The sequence below is a fragment of the Crocodylus siamensis genome, chromosome 1, assembly GCF_052110815.1.
Source record: "Crocodylus siamensis isolate JL-2025a chromosome 1, ASM5211081v1, whole genome shotgun sequence".
NCBI lineage: Eukaryota > Metazoa > Chordata > Crocodylia > Crocodylidae > Crocodylus > Crocodylus siamensis.
The window spans coordinates 317740683-317756887 of NC_143395.1; the positions used below are offsets into that span (position 1 = coordinate 317740683).

A 16205-nucleotide genomic window follows, 5' to 3' on the forward strand; every position below is an offset into this window, starting at 1 on the left:
CAGCGCCAGGCGAGGGGCTCCTCGCCCCGAGTTCAGCAGCCAGAAGCGCCCTCCCCGCTGCCGGGCGGGTCACGCAGAGGTTGGCGCGGGGTTTGCAGCCCCCTCAGGAGCCGTCAGGCCTGGGCCGCGCACAAAGGCCCGTGATTTAATGAGGAGCAGAAACAAAATCTCCGCTTGTTGGCGTCCCCAACTTCATTGGCGTCCTCTGGCAACCACAAGTTGATCCTCGGCGGCTTCAATACCCCTTCGCCTCCCCTGTAAGAGTACATGCTGAATAGGGAACAATGCCTGGTTGTTATGTTTATTTACCCTTCCTACAAGCCGGGTTAACCTCTTCACAACAGCTTCACTAAGCCCGTTAACCGCGCGGCCCAGCTGACCCGCGCCGCTATCTCCAATGTGATGCAAATCCGCCGTCGGGCCGCGTGCGCCGCTGGCTACAAGTTTCTCGCCGGCCCGGCCCGGCCCGGCCCGGCCCGCTCCGCCCCGCTCCCCCGAGGCGCGGCCCGGCATCGCCCCCGCTTACAAACGAGGCAGGAGCCTGGCGTGGGGCATTGGTTTTTAATGGTCGGGTACATTCCGGGGGTAATTTGTTTCCTACCAACGATTTAACCTCTTTGAAGCAGGCAAAGAGCCTGGACTCCAAGACGGGAGCAGCCAGAAGCATCGGACCTGGTTTTTCTGTTCCAACTTCCTTTTTCTAAAAAAGGCTGATTTCCTCCCAGCCCAGCCGTGGCTTTGCTCCTTCGGTGAAGTCATCCTGCTGCCTTGGCAGGGATGGCGGTGATGCCACACAACACTCTGACTTCATGGCCACCGGGACCCAGGCTCGGCCCTACATAAAAATCCTGTGGCGTTTTGGTAGTTAGAAAGGCTGGTGAGAAAATTAGGACAGATCGGTGAAATGTAAATGGATTTCTGCTTAAGTCTGATATATTTAATTTTTTCCCCCCGAAGTATTATAGTCATTCTTTAAAATAGCTACTGTGACCGCATGGGGAGAGCTTCATTTAACAGATCATTTTTTCTTGATGGCTGTGGCAAGCGTAACAATGTTCTGTGCCTGCTTCAGTAATGGCATGTCTATCATACTCCCATGGAAAGTAAAGGCGCCCTGGAAAACAGAGAATATAAACTTCCTGAAAGAACCTTTGAATATTAAAGAGTGCGGTTTTTTATAGCTCTGTATCTGTAGAAGAAACATGCCATCCCACAAGAATCAAACCAATTCTTCTTGCACACTCTGGCAAGAGCCAAACTAAACATTAAAAGGCAAATTCTAGAAAAAAATGAAAGAAAAAGAAAACAAAAACATAGAAAAGGGTAGGAGAGTTCAGCGCTCACAAGATGAGAATAAAACCCCCACCTTTCATGACACTCTGGGATGGAGCCTGTCTATTAGCCCCTCAGTCTGAAAAATGGACCAGGGCGGAAATGATGATCCACATGGTAGTGGACAGTGAACTTCAAAGTACTGTGCAGATTAGTCCAGAAACTCTCTACTGACAAAGGAAACAACCCATACTAGCTGTAATGGAAATCCTAAGGCCATAGAAGCTTGGACAGGATCAGGCTTCTACTTATGGTAAGATAAGGCCATCCTTATCTCTTTATCATAAGCTTGAAATCATCACATAAAAGCAAGCGGCTGGAATGGCTAAGAATATTAGTCTATGTTTAGTGGCACTGTATATTAGCTGATTTCTATTTAAATGTGCACGTGGTACTAGACTAGCCCAAATTCTTTACATTTGTGCAGATGCAGTACTTTGCACATGGGTAATAGCACTTTCCATTAGTAGAATACAAAACTAATTACAACCACATAGAGGCAGCATTATATTCTATAGATAAAAAATAGAAGCAGATGTGTTGAACACTAGGCTGTTTGGAAAATCTCTTTCAGTTACATCTATGATGGTGCTGTAGTCAATTCCGGTGGCTCTGTGCTGCCAGTCCAGAACTGCTGGCATCACTCTTCTTTTCAAAGGCTCCCGTTTTCATTGGTAGGTTCAATCCAAGATCACAACGAGGATTTGTGGCATAATTGGCAAAAGCAAATAATTGTTGCTTTAAGGTTCCGCAATCAATACTGCTAACAAAGTATGGCATACAATATTCAGTTATTCTACAGTATTGGAGACTGAAACAGACTACTGATGTCCAGTTTGGATGAAGTATCAGAAGAGTAAACATTCAAGAGGTAGTGGAGGTTTTTAGGCTTTTTGACCTGCTTAGTGAGCCTTAATGAGACGTGGTCATACAAAGATAATTAGCTGCAAGCCACATTTAAAAAAAAAAAAGCATCTTGCATCATTCAATAGGCCTAAACCTGCCCACCTCCACCCCCACTGTGGATGCTTTACTCTACTTTTCATCTGATCAAACCCCTCAGTAAGCTCTAAAGCTTGTGTTGAAGAAATAGCATTTTGAAGTTAAAATGCTTTGCAGCAAAATAGCCAAAAGCTGATACTGCAGGAATCCTGCTTCCCACAAGAACCATGGGCCCTTTTAACAATTTTAAAAATAGATATAAAGAACTGTGGTTACTTAAAAAAAATCTACTGTGGCCAAAAGTGAGTTGGGCATTTGGATGCAGTCCCTTCCCTGAGAAAACGAAGACCCTACTTCTCCATTGTGTCAAGTGCTTTCAGGTGGACTGCTGCACCCACTTGAAGCTCTACTGAAATACACATAAGATCATGGTTTAATTTTAGAGGGAGTACAATGACTGTCTAAGAAACAGCAACAAAGGCATAGGGTGAGGAAAGACATTCTTGTTTGGTTGTGTGTTGTATGCATGTGGGGAGAGGAACTAAAAATGAAACAAACTTTTGTTTTCTAGTTATCTAGTAAGGACTGAAACTAAACTGAGGAATCCAGCAAGTAAAATTATATATCTACCATTTAAAAAAAATGTTTATGGAATCTATTGTTTCAGTGATCTCTGACATTTAGCTTGATTTAAGTATTAGTTAAATACTAATCAAATTCTAGCATAACTAAGCAAAATTTTAATCTTATATTGTCAGTAATATAATTTATTATTGTTTGAAATGTGGCTATGCAAACTATTTCTAAAATCATTAGCCCTGATATTCTATTCTATTCTATTTTATTCTGGTTTTCAAATCTTGTACATCACTACAGTATCGTCGAAACAGGTCTTGTTGACTGAAAGGGGTGTCTGCAATGACATAATTCAAATCAAGCTGATATGTAGATGATAACAGTATCACATTTGTCTTCTTGTTAAAGCACTCAGCTTGCTATAAGCTCTATAATATAATAATAGTCACATTAATAAATAATAGTCACAGTAATCTTATTTTAACAATATGGCAGCAGCTTAGACTTGTTCTGTAAGGCATTTTTAAAAAGCTGACATGATCATAACTTGCTAAACTTATCAGCCATTGGAAGAAATGAAACATAGGTTTTAAGACTTCATGTTTATTATTTACCTCATTGTTCAAGACTTCATGTTTATTATTTACCTCATTGTTCAAAATAATACTGAGTTCTGTGGTCTTGAATAATGAACAACATTTTTTGTTCTTGTTAAATAAAATCCACTTTACAAATGTATCTATTTTGCTGTAAAAATCAGCTAATTAATAGTTTGGAACAATGTGTGTTCCAAGGATTAATTCAGATGTATCATAACAGCGGTAAGTGGACATACACTATATGCTCTTTCAGAAGATAGCATTTTAATATATGGTGCTCCTGTTTATTATCTGTTATTGTTAAAACAATAGGCTGGAAGTTTAAAGAGAAAAAACAAAGAAACAGCACGTGCACATATGAAAATAGGACAGTTTTAAGGTGTAGTGTTCCCCATATGCGTAGGTAACTTTGATTGGTATTTATTAGCATTCTACTTACACATTAAGAGGAAATATGTGCTTTAACATTAAATAGTAGTTGGCTTCTCTGCTGATTCACTCTGAGGTTTAATTGCTTCCTGCTAATTTACAATATTGAGCTAAAGTCCAGAAAAAAGCAACCAATTTTGCTACCGTTGAAAATACTCTATTCATGGTAGCTCTTTTCACCCCCACGTTTCAACAGATAGAAAATACCAGTAATTGTGGTTTTGTCCCTGCATTCTCCTTTCCAATTACCCCAGGTGAAATTTGCCTTTTTTTGCATCCCCCTTCACGTTAATATAAAGAAAATATGAGTCTCTATAAACATCATTTACTTCAATGGAGTTATGCTAGGGATTAATTTAGTCCCAGGGTTAAATTTTCTTTTTGGCAAGCAGTCCTAATAATCTCACATTTCTAGCCTGTACTTAAGTTTTCTTGTAGTTAAGCTGCTGAATCAGAGAACTAATCTTAAACAAACTTTCAGCATGAACTGAAAGAATGATTGGTGTCAGGTTGGGCTTGAGACAGCTTGCATTCTGTTTGTTTCCTCACTCTCCATAGAGCCGGTATAAGTCAATCAGTTTTCCCTCAGTCTCTTGTGAAAAAAAATCTATACTTTCTAGCATAACAGAGCTTTCAAAATGTTTCTTAGAGTGAGTGACAGGCAAACCTTTAAGGTTTGGGGATTTTGTTTAGGTGTCTTCTGGAATATAAGCTCTTCTCTTCAATGGTTTCTGGAATCCTATCCTTTTCTCTGCATTATCTCCCAGAAACATCCACTAGTTTCCCTCTTTCTCCCCTTCATTTCCCCTTCTTTTTCACAGCTCTGCAACAGGATCCTTCCTTTTTTCCCAACCCATGATAATCCCCTAGAGCTCAAGCAACCCTTGAAGTATCTCTGCTGAGCCTGCTCTCTATTTAAATGATGTCTACATCTGAGCACCTGAAACTTAGCATTGACAGCAACAGGAGAGCAATTGAAAAGCCAACGTAACTGTTGGCCTAAGGAGCAGAACCCTTCAAAGTAAGGGGGCTGATAGTCAACTGGTGTGGCATGGGGGCAGTCATAGGATGGAAGGAACTAGAGACTACTGTAGTAGCAACAGTTGTAGATTACAATCACACCCTTTCCGACAGACAGGTGAGCCTTGGAACCCAGTGTCTTGCAGTCAGCATTTATTTCTATCCACAAGAACTCCAGGCAATTTAGTGACTCATGCTGGGGATTTCAGACTCTTGTTTCATATTCAGTGCACACATTCCTAAAAATCCAAGTCCTATTTCCCTTCCCAGGGAGAAACTGATTTGGGAGGAAAATTAGGTCCTCAGCATGCAAAATGCACATCTGTATTCCTTGGCCATTCTGAATGCCTTGACCAGGGAGTGAACAGAAGACCCTTATTCCTGACACAGCTCAATGGATGAATGTGGTGCAACTTTCCAAAGTGAGGGCTTGATTTTTTTTCTCCTAAATGGAGGAGCTCTGAATGCAATGACTGCAAATGGCAGTGGCCCTTGTACCAAGCTCTACATCAAAAAGGGAGGAGGATAAAGAGCTCTTTCCTTCTTCCTCTAGCACACCTTTTTAAGCGCCAGCCACAACCTTGCCCTAGGAAGGGCCAATACTGGGTGCAGTTCCTGTTTAGTCCCATGCAAAAGGGACATTACTTCCTTCAGAAGAAAACATATTATATATATATTTTTTTCTCTTTCTGAGCAGCTAACAGATACACTCTGTTTGCTTTCACAAGCCTTGCAGCTTTTCTATCCTAGATATGCAATTTCTGTAGTTTTCACTATTCTCTCTTAGTCCCAGTCTGTTGCTTTTCCCTTTTTCCTGCTCATTTTTCCACTGGAAATATACTATATTGCTTCTCTTTCCTTGGTTAAGTCTACCAGCCCTGATGCTGGTGGAAAGGACTGGTTAAGACTGGTAAGGCTTCACCTCCACGTTTCCCTCACTTTAAGTGGGTTCTGTATGTGGAAATTTGCTCTTATGCAATGACCCTTTTTATACCAAAAATTCATTATATGCAAGGTAAATTCATTCTTATGCGATCGGTGTGGTAGAAGCCTGCAGTCAGCTGTTTTGTGCAGTGCATTGTGAGAGTGACATGCACCAAAATATAGTCTCCTGTACTCATTGCTCATTGTCTGCAACATGTGTTTCTGTAGTTGCCATCCCCATTATGGTCACCACCACACTGTGCTTGTGTGTATTGTGTGCTGTTGGTGTGTACCAAAATTGTCTTGTAAAAGTGGTAGAAATGGGCTTAGAGGTCAGTACAGCTGGGGTCTTGGAACATATCCCTATTTGTTACATTGTAAAGTGGGTTCCCTTTATGTGAATTGGAGTTATGTGCCGTTTTCCAGGAATGCACATACAGCATAAAGTGAGGGAAACCTGTATTTTATTTCTGAGCAAACGGTATGTTCCAGTTGTGGCTATTCTGCTGCTGCATGAAATATGTGCCTAATACATCACTTCCCATTTGCTACATATATATACCATGTGGTAGACCTGCTGACATCCCTATTTCACTGCCTCACCCAGGAGAGTGAGAGAGGAGACTTGTGAAATGGAGTTTTATTGACCCGTCCAAAGGCTTGTTAGGGGGTGCGTCTAAAAGAGCAAGAATCTTGATGCTGATAGGACTGACCAAGGATTCCAAACTAGCTAATTTGCTATTCCTGATCCTACCATCAAAACCTGTGTCTGGGTCAGCATAGGCTGGTATTGTGCTGCTGTTTTGCCCATTATAAAACATCATACTAAACTGTTCATTCAAGCACTAGGCTGATTGAGAGCCATATCCTGTTAGGTGCTGAGACTTGCTCCCTTCCATGTCTTCCTTCTACTTCATCTCTTTTTTGTTCAGTCTTCCCAGCCATAGAAAAGCAAGAAGCCAGCTACCAGGCTTTTCTGATTATTCAAGACTCACTTACTGGAGATTTGATGTTATTCTTTAAGCATGAATGATATTTAATACAATTTGTTGAAAGCAGATAGTGCCTAATACTTCAGTAAATTAGCTGTCAACATACTTGAGTTGGAGAGAGGGGGCAGGGTGAGGGAAGGGAAGAGAGAAAGAAGGAACATGAAAGAATCCTGCCCTTTTTGCCAAGATCATATAAGAATGCTTGTAAAATGTTGTCCCTATGAAAGCATCATGATCTCATTACAAAAAAAAGGATTCTGCAAGTTTCCAGAGTATTTAATTGCAGGAGTCAGAGTAATTGAGAAGTCCGGTGACCTGAAGTAGGAGAAATGTAATTGGTTACAAATTTATGTGTTATATGTGATAATCAGACTCTGGGAAACATCAGAGAGGCAAAAAACATAAGGCAGCACTTCCCAGCGAGTGGTTGGGGTTTATTCCTAGTTGACAGTTGGGAAAAAGACTCATGTTTCCTCTGCAATTAGTTCTATAACAGAGCATGACAGAAGGCAAGGTGGAGGTGCACATTATAAACTAACCAGAAAAGATGCATAAGCATAAGCTGTGGCTCATGAAAGCGTATGCATTGCTGATTCAGGTAGCCAATAAGGTACGCTTCCACCTTGCCTTCTGTGTGACTTCAGGCTAACATGGCTAGCTATCCCTCAGGCCTCGTCAACACATGAAGGGAAAGGCCCAATGGGATCTAATATGCGATCCACATAATCATACCTCCTGCCATGCCACACATTGAGGGGCTCCCAGCCACGGAGTTACCCTACACACCCCTGAGCCTGGTGGATCACAGCAGCCATGATCCTCCAAGCCTAGGGGTTTCATGCACCCCTGAGTTTAGAGGATCGTAGCAGCCACAATCCCTCAGACCCAGGAGTTTCATGCACCTCAGCGCCTGCGAGATCATCGCTGCTGTGATCGTCCAAGCACCGGGGGGTTTATACACCGCTGAGGCTGAGAGATCACGGCTGCTGCAATCCCTCAGGCCCAGGGTTTTCACACTGGGCATGGTGCTGATGGGACTCCAAGCTGCCATGGTGCACCCCTGCAGCAGGGAGATGATGGGGCTCCCAGTCATAGGGGAGACCCTGCTATATATGCAGATTAAAGCTCAACAGCAACCAGCTGCCAAGTTAGTACACAATTTTGAGGTCTAAGTTTATAACTGGTTGGAGCTTTTTATGGCTCCTTTGCACATGTATTTGGTCTTATGGTAACTGCATAATTAACCAGTTAATTGTGCAATACCTATAACATGTAGAGAGGGCTCAGAGCTCTGACAGGGGGTAATGGTGAGGCTGCTTGGCTGCTCTCAGCTTTCTTGCCCACTAGACCTCCACACAAAGCCTCCAAGCCACTGGGTAGCACAGTGTACAGCCCTGGTCCACACGTGGGCTCAATGAATTTCCAACTTACATTCACTCAAAATAGCGAAAGTATTTTATAGATGTTATGGTAATGTAGACGTCAGGTGGGCAGTGTTCAGTAGGGTGTTCTGTTTTCTATCCAACAGTCTTACAAAATGACTCTGCATCTGGAGAGAACTCTCAGCAAAGTGAGACAACAAAGCTGGAAAGGCATTTTTCAAAAAGCAGGAAAAAAATTACTGCTTTTCTGCAGAGAACACAAATGATAAAATTAGGAAAGGCTTGCATGAAAAAAAGAATGCAAAGTCACCGGATGAAAAATGCCACGTATTCAAAAGCTTGCCTTACTTGTTCCAAACCACGTGGTTGGTGCAATAAAAGATATCACCCACAATGATCCTTGACTCTCTCATACAATTGGTGGGTTATTCTGTTGATAGCCTGTGGGATACCATGACCAGCTGTGGTTCTGGATCACTGCAGCAGTGGCTCCTGGGCATTCTGTCTATGTATCATTCCCATAGCTTTCCTCGACTTGTGACAAAAGAACTAAATGGTATGGTATGGTATGGTATGGTATGGTACGGTATAAAGAGCTCCACTGTGGTGTATTACAGAATCACAGAAGAGGGACGTCAGGAACCTATGGAAGGGACCTCAGGAGGTCACTGAGTCCAACCCCCTGCTCAAAGCAGGACCACCCCCAACTACATCATCCCAGGCAAGGCTCTGTGTAGCTGGGTCTTAAAAACCTCCAAGGATGGAGATTCCATAATTTCTCAGGATAACCTGTTCTAGTGCTTTACTACTTTCCTTGTGAGACAGTTAGTCCTAGTATTTAACCTAAACTTCCCTTGCTGCAACTTGAGGCCACTGCTCCTTGTTCTGTCAGCTGCCACCACTGAGACCAGTCTAGATCCATCCTCTTTGAACCTAGCTCCTTCCTCTTTGGAACCACCCTTCAGGCTAGAAGGCTACATAGACTCTGTCAATCCCAGACGGACCTTGTTAGCCATCTTCTGACACACAGATAAGACAGTCATGGAAGACAATCATCCTCAGCTGTGAGGGATTGCTGAAGAAGAAGAGTTGAAGGCTTCTATTAAATTCTCTCTCAGTCTTCTCTTCTCCAAAATAAATAAGCCCAGTTCCCTCAGCCTCTCCTCAGAAGTCATGTGCCCCAGCCCGTGAACCATTTTCGCTGCTCACTGCTGGACTGTCTCCAATTTGTCCACATCCTTTCTGTAGTGGGGGACCCAAAACTGGACAGTACTCCAGATGTGGCCTCACCAGTACCAAATACAGAGGAATAATCAGTTCCCTCAATCTGCTGGCAGCACTCCTACTAATGCAGCCCAGCAAGCTGTTAGCCTTCTTGGCAATAAGGTCACACTGTTGACTCATATTCAGCTTATTGTCCACTGGAACCCCCCAGCGGCTTTTCTGCAAAGCTGATGTCTAGCCAGTCAGTACCCGGCCTGTACTGGTACATGGGATTGTTCTGCCCTAAGTGGAGGACTTCACACTTGTCTTTATTGAACTTCATGATTTTTTTGGGGTCCAATCCTCCAATTTGTCAAGGTGTCTGAATCCTAGCCCTATCCTCCAATGTATCTATGACTTCTCCTAGCTTGGTGTATTACATTACAATATTTCATCATAGAAAGCTTTTGTTTTACAGTGTGGCTTTCAGTAGGTGAAGCTTTTCTTCTCTACCATGACATCAGTTTTATCTTATAAAATTTTTCTGGGTGATAAGCAGCTTGGTAAATCTAGACTACAAATAGGTTCAGGATGGAATGCCATTCTGTTGAAAGTATTTCTATATTTAAAGAAGACAAACATCTCTGGTTCAGTTTCAATCAATTTTTCTTGTGGAGCTTTTGGAAAAAATTTGATGAGCAACTTTGAGTTGGAACTCTTTTCTTTCTGGAAAATAAAATCAAGCAGGAAGGCAAGGGGTCTGGTTTTGGTTGGGATAATGCTGAAAGGAGAATGATAAAGTGCATCTTCTGTCAAAGAAGTCTTCATTAGTCCTTCCTCATGAAATGCTATACAGGACTTTGATCTTGTTAACCATTTCCAGCCTCTAAACTGCATTTTTGGTAAGGTTACGGAGGTGATAGTATAGGGCAATGCTGATATAATCTGGAGCCTTTAGTTTTCTTTATCTCTGTCAATCAAATTTTCAGGCTAGGTGCAATATGGGGATTATAAAGACTTGGTGGTCTCCTTCAGTGAGGAGTGTTAATTCTAATTTTTTAGGTGGGTCAGCAGTGTTTTGATATCCCTCACAATCAGGCCCTGTTGACTTGAATACACGCTGTATGAGAAGGCTGGGCAGAAGTTCTTCCATTCTTTTTTTTTTCAGATCCTATAAGATGATATAAAATTGCTTTCCCCTAATTCCTCTCATACAATATATGTTCAACATGTACTAGTAGGTAAATTAGTGAACATTTTGGGCAAGACAGTAAGTATGCAGACAACTTATAGCTAGTACCAACCTTGGGCAGCTACTGATGCCTGAATGAAAAGTGCAAATTATAGAAATCCAGAGTACTGTTTCAGAATACTTGCAGTTGTGACTGGGGTGTTTGTTCACACTTTAAGAGATGTGTAATAAAGAGGTACGTCAAGACCTCAAACAGCTAGTGGCTTTATTGGCTAGCAGTTTTGTTTCATCTCATTTGATCCTGCCATAATCACCCATGCTTTTGTGAGCACTGCTTTGGATTACTGTAATGTACTCAGTGAGCACATCTACATGAGATGCTATGTTGCTGTAGTGATGAGCTATGGTGACGTAGTGTCGGCATGCACAAACCATGACACTGACACTACTGCACAGTAGCAATGAGCTGTTGGGACTGTACAGTAATGGTGGTTACTGGGCAGTCATTTAGTACTTGCTAAAGCAAGTACTAAAAGATTGCACAGTATCAACCGCACAGTCAGGTGCACGTGTAGACGCACCCAGTGGGAGGTTTATGAATGTAGCAGCCTGCTTTCCTAAACCAAGGCAAGACTATTATGCCCAAGCTTCAATGCTTGTACTGCTTCCTATTCGGCTACAACCATTAAAACTCTAAATTGTGTTTTAGGAACTGATTTCCTAAGAAACTGTATCTTCCAGTATTTGTTGCCTTGGCCATAGATCAATAGATGTGTTCTTGCTTATAGTCCCCATATGTGATGCCCCTGTTAACCCTCTTCTATTGGATCTCTCTTGGCCCTCAACTCAAGGCTTCAATCACCATAGAATATTGAAGGGGGTAGGCTAAAACCAGTAGTAAATCTAAATTAAGCTTTTGGCCTACTTTTGTCAAACACAACCCGTTGCCCTGAATCACAGGAAACAACACATACAAAAGAAAGCAAAAGAAGTGTTATGTAGAGCGTGTGTGTGTGTGCGTGTGTGCACACATGTGTACACATGCCCACTTATATATATACACAGGATGATCAGGACCATCATGCTAGAGACGTTCAACATCTGCATGGGTCCTTATTGTGAACTTAGCATTGCTCAATCTTGCTGAGTAAGATAATCAGCAAAGGGACAAAAAGAATCTTACAAGACCATCACCAGATCTATCTGCTGAACTGACTTGAGCCAGTTCAGGGGAATCGGTACCATGACCATCAGCCTTTGTTAGGGCCTTCCAGTAGGAGGAAAGTTATGTGACATGGCAGGATATCTGAAATCTAAAAAGAAGCACTTGGCCCGGAATCTGGTTATGAATGGGATTAAAGTGGACATTGTGTGCCTCTGTTGAAAAACCTCTGCCATCAGGACCACTTTCCTGAAATAATCTGGTGAACAGTTATGGTGACCTGAAACCAACACAGTGGAAGTAATAGACAGGTACCTGTCATTTGGAAAAGCAAAAGGAACAGACTTCTGTAGCAGGTTGTGTTTCTCATGCCACTTTGCTGATACATGCACAATACTGTCATGCTGAAATGCTATACGAAGATACGCTTTCCTCAGAATAATAACCTTCTGTACAATAAGACTAATCTGCCCCCTTTCTCCTCTATCTCCATGATGTTTTCATAAAACACTTTTTTCCTTATAGACAATATGCCTTGCACTGTATGATTACTTTTATTAGCTCCTCATCCCAATGGGCTTGCCACTGAAGCTATGTATATTTTGACCAGAAGTTGGGGGGATAAAACTGCTATTCATTTCCTTCCCCCAATTCATTATGACACCCAGCAAACTGAATAAAGTTCCCAAAGGAAGGCTTTTTCCAGGTATATTAGGAAAGGAAATAGGCACCAGCTTTCCTCAAGAATAGAACTAAGTTTATGCTCAAAAGGGGGTCTCCTGACGATAAAGGAATGACTTTCCTGAGGAAGAAAGCTGAGGTCTATTTTCTGGAGAGGCGACATTGGAAGTCATATTTACTGCGTAAGGGCATCTTTACATGTGTGTGTTTCTGGGGTGGGGAGCACTTGAATTAGAGCTGCTCTCAGTAACCACCTTAATTAAGGCACACTTAGCATCTCATGTATTCACCTTCTCGAGCTTCAAAACGGTGGTGGGGCGCTTTAACTAAAGCTTGTTGAACAAACTTTACTTAAAGTGCCCCCACCACCATTTTGAAGCATGGGACACTGAATGCATGTGATGCTGAGGGCTCTTTAATTAGAGCCCCTCCGCCCCTGGAGCACATGTATAGACACCCTCAGATTGGCAGCAGGATAGTCACATGGGGCACTTTTACATGAGCGCAGAGGCTGCTCTGGCACGCTGGAATTCCAGTGCACTGGTGCAAATTTGATCAATCAAGTCTGCTCAAGTGTGGCAATTGCCACCCTCCAGCAGTCTCCTGCATCTCATATATCAGCAGCCCTGTGCTTTAAAATGGTGGTGGGGGCACTTGATTGAACTAAAGCTCCTCAAACAAGCTTTAGTTCAAGTGCACCCACCACCGTTTTTAAGCATGGGGATGCTGATACAGGAGATGTGGTAGCAATTAGGTGCAGACAATTTGACATTTTTTACCTGATCTGGCCAAAGAAAGCAGTTTATAGCCATGACCAAACAAGTGCATGGCTGCAGACAGCTTAAGAAATGGCCAATCGGGTGAAAATCTGACCCCCCCCTCCCCATTGCATGACGTATCAGAGAAAGAAGTTTCAAAATGTAGCATCTTTTGTAACTCTGTCTGTGGAGTCTGTGGCTGTTTTCAGAATGGGAGGGAGAAAGGGAGCAGAGGGAGTTCAGTCTGGGTTTTTTTCAGCCCCCGTGGAGGGTGGGGTGGGTATATTGGGACTCCTTTTCATCCACCCCACCTTTCAGCACCATGTGGGGAGCCCCAAGAATGAGCTTCCTCTACTGCCTTTCCCCCTCCCATTCTGAAAACAGACAGCATAGGCAGAGAGCCCTGGCCATTACTGTGGGAACCCGGCTGCAGGCTCCCAGTCCCCAGGGAGATTCCCCTCCCCCTAGAGCCAACAGTGAATGTCTGTTTGGTTTGGGGTAACGCTACAACTCAGAGCACTTTGCAGAAATCATCCTGAGTTCTAGCTGGGAGATATATTTCTGCTGCCCCCCCTAATTAGAGTGATTCTCCGAGCTGCTTTAACTAAAGCCCTCCCCACCTGAACCAAGGGGCAGACTGGGAGAGAATTCTGTGACAAACATGCCTCTGAAAGTCTCTCCAGTCTTCTTAAGAGACTTCCCTACATCGCATCTGCCAGAGGGAAATTTTGAAAGCATTTCCATTGTTGCTACAATGGTTCAATGCACCCCCATTAGACCTGAGAAGGATTAGATGATGTGCTGACCCTGTGGTGCTGGTAGATGCCAGAAACCTACCTTAACTAGGGTTGAAGGGCATCTTTCCTGCCTCCCCCTTGGAGCAGACACAAAGGCTTGAGAGGGAAAGACTGCCTCAACACTATCTCGCTACACTATTGTTTTGGGAACAGCCCTCCAGTGAAGCCAAATAGGCCAGTTCTGTTTGAATTATCAGATTTATTAAATGTAAATTAAAGTTATTAACTATACCCTCCAAAATTCTAGATGGAAATTCATGACTGCAGGACATACAGAAGACATTTAATACAGAGGACACTTAATATTCAATGGGCAGTTAGAATTAATATACAAAGTGAGAAAGGGAAATAATAAGAGTGGGCTGATTCAGTTGACCAGAATGGAAACATTTCTACTTTTGTATGCTGTATTTTTCTCAGATCCCTCAGAATACAACTAAACAGAGAATCTTGACAAAAATATTATTTCCGGTTGACAGAGCTTTAGCAAAAAAGGTTTCCTAATTCTAGCAAAACCCCAGCTAACACAGAGTGAAATGGAAAGACAGTGGGATTGCTGCCACTTAAGTTAACTGACACAATATTTTGGCTGTATAGTGTTCTTTTCAGTTCTCTCAGTAATCTCCAGGTAGGCCACCTGGCCTCAACATTATTATTATTTTTTAGACCCTATTTTGGACATGGAAATAGGACTCATGAGCACCATTACATTTGTACATGTTTCGAAAGCACATACCTGAGAGGTACAGAGTTGCTTCTGTGGTTTGCTTAATGCAGGTCAGACTTTGGTCTTATTATGTGCTGCAGCATGTCTATAAAAAGCTAAGCCTGACTCCATGACTACGCACTGCAATGGGGTATCCAGAGGGGGAAGCTTCCTCAGACACAAATTGCATAGTGCTTGCATTGCACCCACTCTAGATGATGCAGCCCACAGGCTCACAGCTTGGAGGCTGAGAATGACACTAGAGAGGCCTTGTGCATGACTAGAAGGAGTGCTAGTATGCAATTCAGGACCTTAAAGGGGTCACCTGCCACTTACTTCAAGGGCTAGTTTCTGCACAGTGCTACCACTCCAGCAAAGAGACCAGCAGAGGGAAGGTCTCCTTCAGCACAAGAGTGCTTCCTTCTGTGTTTCCCCCTTCTCCACACTCATAAGCCAACTTATTATTACAGAAATCTTCATAGAGTCATCCTATTTCTCCTCTCTGCTTGTGTATCAGCTCCAGGATGTCAGTGATGAGGAAGAAGGATTAGAATCTACAGAGTCCCTGCTGGAGGGGGTGGCAAGGAAATAATTTGCACAAGTTCTTGATCTTCTTGTAAGCTTCTACAAGTCTAAACTGCTAAGCAGATGAAGAATCTTTTGTCCTCAAGAGCTGACATAACTGTCTGCAGGATTGGTCAGGCCAGGGTGGAAATCCACATTAATTGGGAGTAATGGAATTAATATATCTCTTCCCACTGCATAAATGAGATTCAGAATTTACCACTACATCTTTCTTTCCATCAGAGAACATCTACCACCTGCGCTACAGAACACCTTTTTATTCTCTCCTCCAAATGATATTTTATTTAATAACAATGACTATATGTTTAACATTAGATTACTGGCATTTTTCTTATTATTTCTTCCATGGTGCATTGGCAGGATTTTTAAGAAAATAATAATGCCCTAAAAATCCTAATGTTCTATGTTAATTGACTTTAGATACCTAATTTGTACCTGTTAGGAGCTGAACATAGCAAACCTCCCTCCCCCAACCTGCCCCTCCCCAACCCCCCCAAACAAACAAACCAAATTTCATGCAAATCACTGAACTCACTAATCTGAACCTATGAGGAATATGCATTAGCTATTTACATAAATGACAGCAAATGCCCCGATTACCGGAGCTTAAACCTGACAAAGCTGCAGCCTAGCACTAGCTTTTGGAACACAGGCATCCTCATGCTACTGGTATCTCCCTGGGCTGCTGTCCAGGTAACTGGCCGGTCCTTGAAAGTCTGCCTCTGGCTGAGGTTTATCCTGGACTGAATCTGGTTGCTTCCTGACACTAGTTAGGAGATGATCCAGCTGGATTGCCAGCCTCTAGCCAGATGCCGAGCTCTGACCCTTTTGGTCCTTGGCTGACCCTTTTGGTCCTTGGCCCTTTGGTCAGGCCCTTGGTGGAGAGGTGCTCCCTGATGCTTTCTAGTCAAGCCCTGCAGGACAA

At 42.9% G+C, this 16205-nt stretch overlaps 1 protein-coding gene across 5 annotated transcripts in view; it reads right to left on the bottom strand.

Annotated features, from left to right (window-relative positions):
• Positions 1–527: 527 nt before the first annotated feature.
• Positions 528–16205, bottom strand: part of CLYBL (citramalyl-CoA lyase) — a 267622-nt gene continuing 251944 nt past the window's right edge. For 4 of the 5 annotated variants that reach the window (XM_090022874.1, XM_090022865.1, XM_090022892.1 and 1 more), the window contains exon 8: positions 528–1114. In XM_090022874.1, coding sequence (XP_089879000.1) covers positions 1019–1114 — 96 coding nt within the window. In that variant the 3' untranslated portion in view covers positions 528–1018. The remainder of the gene's footprint in view (positions 1115–16205) is intronic. The other variant, XM_090022902.1, reaches the window with a different exon arrangement.